This window comes from Plectropomus leopardus, chromosome 15 (genome assembly GCF_026936395.1).
Source record: "Plectropomus leopardus strain MGB_pleo_1.0 chromosome 15, ASM2693639v1, whole genome shotgun sequence".
In the NCBI taxonomy this organism is placed as follows: Eukaryota; Metazoa; Chordata; class Actinopteri; order Perciformes; family Serranidae; genus Plectropomus; species Plectropomus leopardus.
In genome coordinates this window covers 1,421,029-1,435,018 of record NC_142190.1, presented here as the reverse complement: position 1 = coordinate 1,435,018, position 13,990 = coordinate 1,421,029, and the positions used below count along the sequence as shown (strand labels likewise).

Sequence of the window (13,990 nt, the reverse complement as noted above, 5' to 3'; positions counted from 1 at the left end):
CGCGTCTGAAAGCAGCACAAGAAAAGTGACGCTGCTGCAGGTTAAAGAGGTTAAGCCTTCAATAAAAGTGTATTTTTGGGTGTTTGTTTGATTGACAGGTGTCTCTGTCCGTCATACTAATCCGCGCTGGAAGCTTCACCTCTTTTTTTGTCCAAAGGAGGATTTTCTGGGTGATGCCACAGATACTGCGGACATGTTTTTACACACTCCAAATCGGATTGTGCCGTAAAATGAGACGGTGATTCACAGAACGAGTCGCGGCGCTTCAGCCGTGAGAATTATTTTGTCTTAAGCCTTAATCCCTGACTGAAGGAGCCCTGCATGAAGAGTAATTTGATTAAAGCCATTGTGCGTACGGGGATTTAGCACGTGGAAGTCTTTTGTGTTGGAACGAGAAAACTGCACTTTATCAGCTCCACAGCAGCAGATAAATCCGAGCTGAAATTATGTCTGTCTGCCATGAAGATAAGAAGACTTTATCGTCCGTTAGATTACTACCAAGTGGAGATTCTGCTGCTCTTTGCTGCGCGCAGATTCAAAAAATTAGACAAAAGAAGATAAAACAATAAACGTGAATGAGTGTGCGGAGACGCGTTGGTGGAAAGACAGATGGAGGACAGTTTATTTAAAATGCAGAAGGAAAAAAGGAAGGAAAAATAAACAGTTAAAAGCTGCATTTTATTTTGGTAATGCCTGTTATATTTTTTCATTTTTGAACTGAAGAAAAAAAGATCTGCGTTTCATTCTGCAAATTAGCTATTTTGTTTAAAACTTAAATCATTTTTTGTTTGTTTAATTTGGGGTTTTTTCCCCAAGAAAAAAAATTTTTAATTGATTTTTATTTTTTGATGATGATCTCTGGTCATGTGGCACCAGTTTCAGAGACATCCTAGTTTTATTAACAGACTATGTGAGAAATACTTCTTTGAACACGCAGAGTAGTCCTCTCACACATCTGAGAGGACCACATCAAGCATTGTGGCAGCACATCACAAACTTTACAACATTGAGTATGAACTTTGTTTTTCTTTTGCTTTGTTTTTGTGACCTGGATTTGAGGGCAAAAAAGGGAACTGGAGCTTAAAAATGAGACAGACAACAAGACATGTTCGGTTATTGGACGGAGAAAGATGTAAGAGAAGAGGACGGAAGGTGAAGGAGAGCGTGGAGGATGGAGGAATTCGTACTGACAGACAGAGAGAGAGGGATGAGGGAGGAAAAAGAGGAAAAGAAGAACTGTGGTACTTAAAGCCATGCTAAAAAAAACAACAAAAAATAATTCACAATAGAGGTCTCCTGATGTCTGAGTGCAGTCATGGGTGTACAGTGTGAACAGGAGGGGGCCGAGCACACAGCCCTGGGGGGCTCCGGTGTTGAGCACTAATGTAGAGGAGGTGAGACTGACAATCCGAACTCTCTGGGGTCTGTCGTGATGAAGTCCAGTATCCAGTTGCAGAGTGTTGTACTGAAGCCCAGAGTGTTACGTTTTCCGGTCAGAGAGATTGTGTTGAATGCTGAGCTGCAGTCAACAAACAGCATCTTGATACAGCTGTTCTTATTCTCCAGGTGACTGAAGACTGCTGTCTCTCGTTCCAGGTAGAATATCTTACGTTTGGGATGTTAATGAGATGGTATCCCTTACGTACATGATGCTATCTCCTACATAGGAGATATTATCTCTGTACAGGATTTTTTTCTCCTACGTAGGAGATTTTTTCTCCTATGAGTGGGATGTTATCACATACATAACGGATGTTGTATGAGATGTTATATTCTACGTACTGGATGTTGGGCAAGGTGAAAAAAAATGTTGGGCTCAAACCATAGTTTATCTCCTACATATGAGATATTTTGTCCTGTGTAGAAGGTTTTATCTCCTACATGGGAACTCTTATCAGTCGTTAGAGATAGCATCTCTTACATTTGGGATGTTAATAAGATGAGTATCTCTTACATACAGGATGCTATCTCCTATATAGGAGATATTATCTCCTTCAGACGTTGACGATGTTTTCTCCTATGTGTCAGATATTTTCTCCTATGAATGGGATGTTATCTCCTACATATGAGATATCATCTCCCACATACCGTATGTTATATCTCAGGTATGAGGTATTATGTCCTATGTGCAGGATGTTGGGAAAAGTAAAAAAACAAATGTTGCGCCAAATCATAGTTTATCTCCTACATATGAGATATTATATCCTATGCAGAAGAGTTTATCTCCTACATAGGATCTCTCGTTCAACCCTCAAATTCAACGTTGCACTTCTGTTCCCACTTCCAACACATCATTTCAAAGCAAGATACCTGCTGACGAAACAAGGAGCTCTGTTTTCATAACCCTCTTCTTCTTCCTCTTCTTCTTCCTCCCAGTCTGCTCCCAGTTCTCGAAGGGAGTCTACGCCATCATGGGTCTGTACGACCGGCGGACGGTCAACATGCTGATGTCTTTCTGCGGCTCTCTGCACGTCTGCTTCGTCACGCCGTCCTTCCCCGTTCAGACCAACAACCAGTTCGTTCTGCAGCTGCGGCCCCAGCTGCAGGAGCCCCTCATGGCCCTGCTGGAGCACTTCTACTGGACCAGGTTCGTCTACATGTACAGCTCCGACTCAGGTGAGGAAGCAACATGCATCAGACAGCACAGATCACTTTTATATGCATGTTAGAGATTTATATTTTTGATTTTAGCATTCAGTGGCAAAGCAGGAGGTAGTAACGTCCATGCAAAGCAGTGTGAAATGTGGATGTGTTGATCTTTGGGTGGCGGTTATAAATGTTTGGCAGGTTCATGTTCTGACTCATTATAGTTAGTGTTGATGCAGCAATAACATCAGTGCAGCATCCAAATCAGACTCAGCACTCTGCGTGTTCGGGTCGAACTCACTGAGGAATTCCAGTCACTTCTACTTTGCCGTATTTTAATTTAGAGTCGAGCCGCTGTCAGTGAAACTCATCACTTTGCTGCAGATCTTTCACAGTAAAAGAAGAAAAGATTGAGTCCTTTGGCCCTCTGGTATGCTTTTTTGGGTAGATAAGCAATGTTCAAGAGAAGCAAAGCAGATTGACTCAAATTAATTGTTGAAAAAAAACATTATTAGAGGTAAACAGAAAACAGGGAGACTTCTTAAAATATTATATTATCACATATACTTCAGGAAGGGGGAATAGATTAGAAATAAAGGCCCATCTCTGATATAACTCAGTTTCAAGTAGAGGCCTGGGATGAAGGAAAAACCCTGAAAAAAGAAATAATAATGATTTTAATGTTAAAATGTTACCAGCAAATGTCTGATACTTTGAGGAAAAATCCAGGTTTTCACACATTCACAAGAAGTACGGCAGCATTACAGCAACAAAATATTGCTTTTGGGTTTTTTTGTTGTTGTTTTGTTTTAGTCATTTAATTCAGTATGTCAATATTTCAAGAAACATTTCTTTATTTTGTATTCATGTGATATAACAAGAAATAGTAATATGTCAACAAAAAAGTAACTTACAAAAAAGTTACTAAAAAGTAACAAAAAAGTAAAGTCCTCTTTTTTTCAAGTCATCATAACTAAAAATGTTGATATGATATTTGAGTGATGATATTTTAGAAAAAAAGTCATTCATGTTTCATTTAAAGATTTTCTGTAAATTCGGCTAGAATTGAATTAAGTTGAGTAATATTAAGTAGCAGCAACTGAAGTACATAAATAAAATACAGATAACTCAAAACTTTACTCAGGTGCAGTACTGGAGTAAATGTACTCAGTTACTTTCCAACACTGCAGAGGAAGAAGTGATTCAGAGAGCCCCAAATGATGGAAAACCACAAAGAGGAAAATGTTACCACGAAAATCAGTTTTGTGTATTAATTTGAGGGAGATTTCAGTCTCGTCATCACTCCACACATTTCATGTTTTCAGCTCTTCATCTTTCATATGTGACTTTATTTATTCACTCAGTCTGTTTCTGCTTTTATCTGCACAACCGCTTTTTCACCTCAGACATCAGGAGAAACTTTTGTGATGTTTTGCAACATTTCCGCTCAGTTTGTGTCATGCACAAATTGGGAATGTGCAGAAAAACAGGTGGATAGAATCACATTTAATGAGTCGGCTAAAAAAAACAACAAAAAAAAAAACAGATTCAGGCGGTTAAACTTTTGCAGAACAGTTTTTAAACCTCTGCTGTACAGGAAGTGCAGAAAAGTCAGCGAGCATAATGATGGTGTCTGACAGGAAGGACTCACACTTACTCTTCATCATCATCTCCTGTAGCTTGTCAGCCAGGTCTGCTGCAACTGCAAAAAAAAAAAAAAAATCATATTTAGAGACACAAACTGTGAGTGTCCTCCAGCTCCTCAAATCAAACAAATAAAGTTTTGGAGAATCAAACAAAAAGGCAGTTATCTCCGTCTCTCAGCCGGGTCTCCCCTCGGCCTGTGATCTGACGTTATAGTCCATTTGACAGTTGGTGGCAGACTCTGTCTAATCTTATTGCCTTTTCCATCTGCCCAGAACCCGTCGCTGGAAGTCTATCCAGCGTAATAGTGCGTAACTGTCTGCCCCGATGGTGCAGTCTGTCTAATGTTATTGCTCCACCGCAATCTGCCGAGGAGACGTTAGATTTTTGTTTGGAGTCAGAGGGGTTGTCCTGAGGCTGAGAGCTCTGCTTTATGTCCACTATCAACACACACACACACACACACACACACACACACACACACACACACACTCACTCAGAGTGCCCCCGGTGGTGATGAAAGAGAACGATCGATAAAAACACACTTTTTACACACATCTTCTAAGAGAAAGACGATGCCGGAGATAAGATACAAAAGAGGAGGAAGATTTTGTGAGCCACACGTGTGCTTTGAGTTACACGAACAGTCAAGGATGAAGGAGCAAAAAAATAGCATAAAAATTACATTTTTAAGGAACTTTTACTTGGGTTTGAGTATTTCAGTCTTATGCTACTTTAACTTTTATTTCTTTGCATTTACAGAATAAACTTTATTGACTGCAAGAGGTAATTTGTCTTGAGGACAGGACAACTATCTGTTGCTTCACATAAAAAACATCACAAACAAACATGAATCTAGATGCTTCGGTGTGACAGGGACGTAATCTCAATTTGAGCTGAATGTATTAAATATTACTTCTTCTGTAGGAGATTTTATCACTAGAGAATTTTATCTCCTTAGTAGGAGATAGTATCTCTTTGGCCTACATATGGGCTAATATCTCCTATGTATTAGATGTTATCTCCTATGTAGGAAATGTTATTTCTTCCTTATGAGATGTTATCACCCACATATGGGATGTTATCTCCTACATACACAATGTTTTCTCGTACATACAAGATATTATCTCCTATGTACGGGATGGTATCTCCGACGTAGGAGAAAACATCTATGATGGGAATGTTATTTCTTCCTAATGAGATGTTATCCTCAATGTGTGGGATGTTATCTCCTATGTGGGATGTTAAGCAAGAGAGGTAACAGACAGTGTCAGCTATGCACAGGATGTTATCTGCAATGTAGGAGAATTTATTTCCTTACAAGATATAATCTCCTGCATTCGGGATGTTATTGAGATAGCATTTCCAACCTTCGGAATGTTTTCTCCTACATACGAGATATTTCCTACCAGGATGTTATCTCGTACACGATATTATCTATGTACACGATGATACGTCCTTTGTACATGATATTGTCACCTACTTAAGAGATGCTATCTCCTCTGTACAGGATGCTATCTCCTACGAGACGTTATCTCCTACAAATTATATATTTTCTCCAACATGCTGGATGTATATCCTCGGTATGAGGTATTGTGTCCTACGTGCAGTATGTTAGGAAAGGTGAAAAACAAAAGGCAGGCAATGGTGTCCAAAAGTCTATCTCAAACATAGGTGACATTATCTCCAATGTAGAGGATTTTATCTCCTACATAGGAGAGCTTATCTCTCATTCAACCTCAAATCCAACGTTACACTCGTGTTTACATTTCCAGGCCCACGGGTTAAGACAAGATACCTCTGCTGTCTTAATCTCTGTCAGTCTCAGCTGTACATGAGCAGGAGTCAATTTTCTTTACATCACAAATTTGCCTCCAGGAGTTTTACATTCTGTGCAGCAGACATCTTTCCTCCTTCCTCCTCCTCCTTGTCCTCCTCCCGTTTGATCTCGTCTTTGTCCTCTTGCTCCTCGCTGTCCTCCTCTCACCTCTTCTTCTTCTTCTTCTGTTCTTTGAACTGTCCAGAGGGCTGAGAAAGCTTTTGCATGTTCCTCTCTTTCCTCTGCCGCAGACTTTTTATTTTGCTCTTCTTGGCCCGCCATCAAAGTTCCCTTGAGCAAGGCGTTTCATCTCCAGTGGCCTGAAGTGGGCAGCACGGTGCTCACTCAACCTTTCCATTGATTAAAAAAAGTGAAGACAAAATAACAACATCGGACGGACAGACAGACAGACAGACAGACAGACAGACAGACAGACAGACAGCAGCTGCCAATGAAGTAAACCGTGGAGGGAAGCATCAGCGCGCATGAACAGAGACAATGTGTAATTGAACATGAAACTGATTTTGTGTGTGTGGCTGACATAACTGCTGCCGCATCACTAGTCTAATGTCTCGCTAACACACCGTTAGACACGCCACATGCACGCCTGCACACACACACACACACACACACACACACACACACACACACACACACACACACACACACACACACACACACACACACACACACACACAGAGTTATCCACACATTCATGCTGCAGCACACACATTACAGGCTCTGTTAACAGTCAGACAGTCTGGCTTCCTGTTCTCAGATCAAAAGGAGGTGGTCACTTTATTTTAAACTCTCGCTCTGCATCAACAGGTGTGTGTTTTTTTGTTTGTCGTGATGATTTTATTGTTTATTTGATGGTTTATGAAGTTCAAGGCCTTTATTGCCATATGTACAGCAATCACGCTGAAGCAGTCCTAATCTCAGGCTCCCTCCACAGTGCTCGTAGGAATATGTATTTCAAAATATGAATAATTGACCTGATTTTTGGCTGTGTTTGCTCCAGTTTTAACCCTGTGTTGGCTCTGTGCTGGCTCCTTAATGGCCCTGTATTGGTCCCGTGTTGGCCCTATGTTGGCTCTGTTTTGGCCCGTGTTGGCCCTGTGTTGGCCCTGAATTGGCCTCTATATTGTTGCTCTGTTGGCCCTGTATTGGCCCTTTACTAATCCAGTGTCGGCCCCATGGTGACACCAGTTTTAACCCTGTGCTGGCCCCATGTTGGCCCTGTTTTTGGCCCTGCGTTGGCCCTGTTTTTGCCCTGCGTTGGCCCTGTTTTTGGCCCTGCGTTAGCCCTGTTTTTGGCCCTGCGTTGGCCCTGTTTTTGGCCCTGCGTTGGCCCTGTTTTTGGCCCTGCGTTGGCCCTGTTTTTGGCCCTGTTTTGGCCCCGTGTTGTATCAGACAGACAGTAGTTTTAATGAGTGTCTGAGGGCAGATGGAGGCTGATGCTGTAATTCTCTGTAAGAGCTCTGCTGGGAAAACACTGGGAGAGATGGAAATATACTGGTACACTGCAGAGGAGTCTCCTCCTCCTCCTCCTCCTCCTCCTCCTCCTCCTCCTCCTACTGTCTTCATCTCCTCTCTCTTCTCCCCTGTTTTCTCCATCCTATCCCCCTTGTTTCCCCTCCCTCCTCGCACTAAGTGCATCTTATTTACGGTCCTTTTTTACCTCTCCTCTCCTCTCCTCTCCTCTCCTCCTCTCCCCTCCTCTCTCTCTCCTCCTCTCCTCTCCTCCTCTCCTCCTCTCTCCTCTCCTCTCCTCTTCTCTCCTCCTCTCCTCTCCTCTCTCTCCTCCTCCTCTTTCCTCCTCTCCTCTTCTCTCTCTCCCCTCCTCTCTCTCTCCTCCTCTCCCCTCCTCTCCTCTCTCCTCCTCTCCTCTTCTCTCCTCTCCCCTCCTCTCTCTCTCCTCCTCTCCCCTCCTCTCCTCTCTCCTCCTCTCCTCTTCTCTCCTCTCCCCTCCTCTCTCTCTCTCCTCCTCTCCTCTTCTCTCCTCCTCTCTCTCTCTCGTCCTCTCCTCCTCTCTCCTCTCCTCTCCTCTCCTCCTCTCCTCCTCCCTCCTCCTCTCTTCCTCTCCTCCTCCCTCCTCCCTCCCCTCCTCTCCTCCTCTCCTCCCTCCCTCCTCCTCCTCCTCCTCCTCCTCTCCTCCCTCCTCCTCCCTCCTCCCCCTCCTCCTCTCTCTCTCCCCTCTCCTCCTCTCTCTCCCCTCTCCTCCTCCTCTCCTCTCTCCTCCTCCTCCTCTCTCCTCCTCTCTCTCCTCCCCCTCCCTCCTCTCCTCCTCCCTCCTCCTCCCTCTCCTCTCCCTCCTCTCTCTCCCTCCCTCTCCCTCTCCTCCTCTCCTCCTCCTCCTCCCTCCTCCTCTCCTCCCTCCCTCCTCCCCTCTCTCCTCCCTCCTCTCCTCTCCTCCTCCCTCCCTCCCTCCTCCCTCCTCTCCTTCCTCCTCTCCTCTCCTCCTTCCCTCCCTCCCTCGCTCCTCTCCTCCCTCCTCTCCTCCTCTCCTCCCTCCTCCTCTCCCTCCTCCCTCCTCTCTCCTCCCTCCTCTCCTCCCTCCCTCCCTCCCTCCTCCCTCCCTCCTCCCTCCTCCTCCCTCTCCCTCCCTCCCCTCCTCCCTCCCTCTCCCTCTCCTCTCCTCCCTCCTCCTCTCCTCCCCTCCTCCTCCCCTCTCTCCTCCTCCCTCCCTCCCTCCTCCCTCCTCCTCTCCTCCTCTCCTCCTCCTCCTCTCCCTCTCCCTCCTCCTCCCTCTCCCTCTCTCCTCCTCTCTCTCCTCCTCTCCTCCTCCCTCCTCCCTCTCCTCCCTCCCTCCTCCCTCCCCTCTCCTCCCTCCTCCTCCCTCCCTCTCCTCCTCCCTCTCCCTCCTCCCTCCTCCCTCCTCCCTCCTCCCCTCCTCCCTCTCCTCCCTCTCTCCTCTCTCTCCTCCCTCTCTCCTCCTCCCTCCTCCTCCCCTCCTCCCTCTCCTCCTCTCTCCTCCTCCCTCCTCCTCTCTCCCCCTCCCTCCTCCTCTCTCCCCTCCTCTCCCCTCCTCTCCTCTCCTCTCTGACGTGTTTACAGGATGTTTTTGGTAAATTAGCTGCAGAACGTTGATCGTGTCTTTGTTTATGAAACTTTCTCTCTCTCTGCAGTTTCTCTAATTGAAGGTTACGTTATCCATTAACACACACTTGACTTGTTTTAGTCGGTGTGTGTGTGCACATGCGTATGTGTGTGTGTGCTGTAAACAGTGTGTGGCTGTGTGGAAGCTAATGAGCAGTTACCTATCATCACATCATCACCTCCGACTGTCACGCAGCACCAATTATCAGCAGTTTCCTCCTCCCTGCGCCTCCTCTCTGCTCCGCTCTGCAGCAACCCGTCACTACATGGACAAAAGTATGTGGACAGCTCCACATTTCAGCGTATACGTATGTGATAGTAGGACATTAGCCAGTGTGATAGGTGCTGTTAAATGTGGGCATTTTCTTTTTAAATGGCTGCAGAATGTTTTATTGTTGGTGCAGGAGACTTTTATCGTTTCTCTAAACGTATTTTTTTAGTAAAGGCCGAGAGGAGCTGCAGATTGAGCTGACAGCTTTCTGCAGCACGGATACTCGACTTGCTCTACCCGGGGTCACGTTTGCAAAATGACAGAAGTCCAGGGGCTGCTCACAGCAGCCCGCATATATGTTTCCAGGATTTTAAGGCATTTCTAGGATTTAGGGATGTTACTCAGATATTAAGACGTTTCTGGGATTTAAGGACGTAAAGGATGTTCCTAGAATGTGAGGATGTTTTCAGGATTTAAGGATGTCACCAGGATTTTAGGACGTTTCTAGAATTTTAGGAAGTTTCAAAGATTTCTATGACATTTCTATGATTCCCGGATGTTTCTTAGACTTTAGGACATTTCCAGAATTTAAGGACTTTTTTGGATTTGAGGATATTCTAGGATTTGGGAACGTTATTTGGATTTTAGAACGTTTCTTGGACTTTAGGATGTTTCTATGATTTCAGGACATTTTACAGATTTTGGGACATTTGTAGGATTTTAGGACATTTCTAGTATTTTCGAATGTTTCTTTGATTTTAGGATGTTTCTGTTTCTTGGATTTGGACATTTCAAGTATTTTAGGACGTTTAGGATTTTGGGATGTTCTTGGATTTTAGGACATCAGTGTCTCAGCTGTGTCCTCTGTCGGGGGTGTGGGGGATCCTCCTCTGGCTCTTTTTTTGATCAACAAGCTCTATTTGATGCTGTTTTTTGTCTCTGACACCTTATGGAGACTAAAAGGAGAAAAACTATTCACAGAGTCAATCACTTAATTTTAAAATGTTTGGGGGGACCACCAGGCACCCTGTCAGGGGCCAGTTTTGGCCTGCGGGCCATAACTTGAGTATCCCTGTTTTTGAGGTTCATCAGAGTCGCACTCGACACATCGTCACACTCACATTTAGCTCCAGTGTGTGTGTGTGTGTGTGTGTGTGTGTGTGTGTGTGCGTGTGCAGCGCAGAGTACAGTTGCAGTGTGTCACATGAACGTACAGTCTTTAAGAATTTAAGTTTCTCAGCTCTGACTTTGAGACACACTGAGGTAATAACCCCTCAGGAAGTGTGTGTGTGTGTGTGTGTGTGTGTGTGTGTGTGTGTGTGTGTGTGTGTGTGTGTGTGTGTGTGTGTGCGTCACACAGTATCTTTGAAGTTCCTGCTTCACTGTGTCTCTCTGTTCATCTCTCTGCTCTTTGAAGTCTATCTGAATTTTGCTGACTTGTCTTTTGAACACGGTGTGGATGCGTCAGTGTGTGTGTGTGTGTGTGTGTGTGTGTGTGTGTGAGTGCGTGTGTATGTAAAACACTGATGTGATTACTCTGTGTGTTGACTCACAGGGTTTTCAAGCACAGAGAAAAAAAACACGGTAATACTGCGATATTGTGATAGTGATGTCATGGCGGGGCGGTGATGAGACGGTTACTCTGCCGACGTTTAACTTCCTCTTTTTGTTAAAACGATCGAGACTCGTTATTAACACTCGCATCTTAACCGAACCTCAGGTTGACCATCGAGCAGCGTGAGACATAAAAGAGTTCGCCCACGAAAAGCCTCTCTGATCATTCATTATCATCATCCTCATCATCGATATCAGTTTGTTTATGATGTATTTCAACTGCGTTTCTTATTTAAATATATATATATATAAAGTATATAAATATATATATATATAAAGCATGTCTGAGTGTGAAGCAGCTTTTTGAAGTCTGACCCAGGTCGAGTGCGGCCCGAGGCGGACTGCAGACATCATACCGCTCTGACTCCACGGTCAGTCTGAGAAGACGTCTCGTCTTCAGAGTCTCACACAGAAAATATCTGAGTGTTAAATGTGTTTAAGCTTTGAGGTGGACAGTGTGGACGCGAGACACAGAAAAATACAAGATAGAGATCAGGGATACTAAACACGCTTTGTTTGGGGGCCACTTTCCCAGAATGAAAAAAGGCCAGGGACCAGGGGCCAGGGACCAGGGGCCAGGTGCCAGGGGCCAGGGGCCAGGGGCCAGGGGCCAGGGGCCAGGGGCCAGGGGCCAGGGGACAGGGGCCAGGTGCCAGGGGCCAGGGGCCAGTCACAACAGCCCAGTACATGTATCCAGAATTTGAGGACATTTCTAGGATGTTAGGACATTTCTAGGATTTTAGGACATTTCTTGGATTTTAGGACATTTCTAGGACATTAGGATGTTTCTGGGATTTTAACACTTTTTTTTTAGAAATTCAAGACATTTTCAAGATTTTAGTACATTTAAGGACATTTCTAGGATCTTAGGATGTTTTCAGGATTTTAGGATGTTTTCAAATTTGGGGGTATATCCAATTTTAGGGACACAGATTTTAGAAATCTTTTCCCCTATCAATTGAATAAAAATATTTTTTCTAAATCTTCTACTTTTTTGTAGTTTGTGGATATTTATTGGGAAGTTGCTCATTTCCTTTTTTGGTCTTTAGTCTTTTTTGGACTAGTTTGATTTCAGGGTTCAAAGGTTAAAATACTCCTGAAAGTGATGTCGATCCAGGTTTTAAAGGGTTACGTATGTTTAGGTTTTGGGCTTTTAGTATATTATTTTATGGTCAGATCACAAAAAACTGTCTCTTGATAACAGCATGTGGATTTATCTGAGGAAAAAAAACAGGAAAATGAAAACACACGAATGGATTTGATGCCGTGATTTAGCGTCCTGAAGTATCAGACGAACTGATGTCGTCCCGTCTTTTGTCTCGCAGGTCTGTCGGTGCTGCAGAGGATCTTGGACACGGCGGCGGAGCGGAGCTGGCAGGTCACCTCCGTGAACTTGGACACTCTGACGGAAGTCAGCTTCATCAAGCTGCTGGCCGACCTCGACTTCAAGAAGGACTTTCAGATCATCATCGACTGCGAGCTCGAACGACTCAACTCCATCCTCAACCTGGTACGACTCTCACTCGGCCCGCGGTCGGTCCACCGTCGTCACTCGAGTCCAATAAGAGCAAAAGATTAAAATACAAACATCACTGAGGACACGTATTCTAGAAATTGTCTTATGTCCCCAACACGTCCCCACTGACCTCCGCGGTGCTGAAGTGCGGTTAAATTATCAGATACGGGCGTTGCCATCTTTCGAGGGCGATGTCAATGAGAGCCAGCCGCGATATCCGCGGTGGGGGAATTTCCGCTAAAACACCCGTCCGACCAATCGTGAGCATCTCCATTGATGCAAGCGCACTGATTGGCCGTCACGGCTGTCAATCAATTTAATAACTCGTTAAAACCTAAGTTATCACGCCCAGAGCGGGCGCCGCATGTTCAGAGGCTGCGTCCAATCGTCCAATCGTCCAATCGTCCAATCGTCCAGATACCTCGTCCAGGAGATCTGCACTCCACTAAGTAAATTTTTCTACTTCAGTCTGTGATTCAAACAAATACTGAGCCCCTTTTTTTGCTGTTTTGCTGTAAATGTTGCCGTGGTAACGTCAGCTCGTGCAAACTTCACCTTAGTTCAGACTTCGCTCTTAATGACAGTTTTATGAACACCTGCATGCACCTGTCCCTTCGCCTTACGCTGTCTTTTGTTGTACATTTTTCCCTCCATGCTGATCGTTCAACTCTCCCGTACCCGTGTGTGCTTAACCCTTTAACACCTGGATTGACCTTTTCACGAGCATTAAAACCTCTAAAACCTGAGATTTAGTTCTTTCAAAAACATCGTGAGCAACAGAAATGTCCAGCAACTGCAAAAAACACAATTAAAGGTCAAATGATCTGAAAATTAGCTGCGGGGGATTTTCCTTCTTTTTTTTTTTTAAGTGGAAAAAATGTCTCGAAAACTGTATTTATTATTGAAAAAAAAACACTTTATTGAAGTAATTTACTTGTTTTTTGTTGATTTTTTGGTTTTGTTTTTAACTTTTCTTAATTTTTTTTCATTTTTGCTTATTTTCAAATAATTTTAGCGCAACTTTTTACTTATTTCTCATTATTTTTGATGCCATTACTTGCTGCTCGTCAGCTTCCTCCTGTGTTTTTGAAAGGAATCAAGCTCATTTGCTCAGGTATCAAAGGGTTAAAAGAGTCGCTCAGCCTCTTGTTTTGACTCACGGACCCTCGGAGCAGTCACGCCGTGAGTTCCTGCTGTGCAGATCTCTGTGCGTCTGTCGGTCTGCAGAATATTCTGGCTCCTGATTGGCAGCGGCATTGATCGCTGAGTGTTGGCGGAGAGACGGCGAGTGCTGCTGCAGGAGGATGTTCGTGCGCTGAACAGGATGTTGAAGTCAGCCGATAAGAAGCAGCAGCTCAGCGTGAAGTCTGGACAGAAACCAGCCGATAGTTTGGGAAACTCCTCCTCCTGCTGAACTTCTGTAGCTGGCCGACCGGCAGGAGGGTCAGCTGCTGATGGCTTCATCTGAGTTTACTTTGTATTTACTTTTAACTCTTTGAAA

At 44.5% G+C, this 13,990-nt stretch overlaps 1 protein-coding gene across 7 annotated transcripts in view; it reads left to right on the top strand.

Moving 5' to 3' along the window:
* Positions 1-13,990, top strand: part of LOC121938644 (glutamate receptor 1-like) — a 148,677-nt gene that overhangs the window by 73,134 nt on the left and 61,553 nt on the right. For all 7 annotated transcript variants that reach the window (XR_015778855.1, XR_015778852.1, XR_015778853.1 and 4 more), the window contains 2 exons: positions 2,377-2,616; positions 12,299-12,483. Coding sequence is in view for 3 of the 7 variants with exons in the window: in XM_088088067.1 (XP_087944193.1) it covers positions 2,377-2,616; positions 12,299-12,483 (425 nt within the window). In the remaining 4 variants the exon portion in view is untranslated. The remainder of the gene's footprint in view (positions 1-2,376; positions 2,617-12,298; positions 12,484-13,990) is intronic.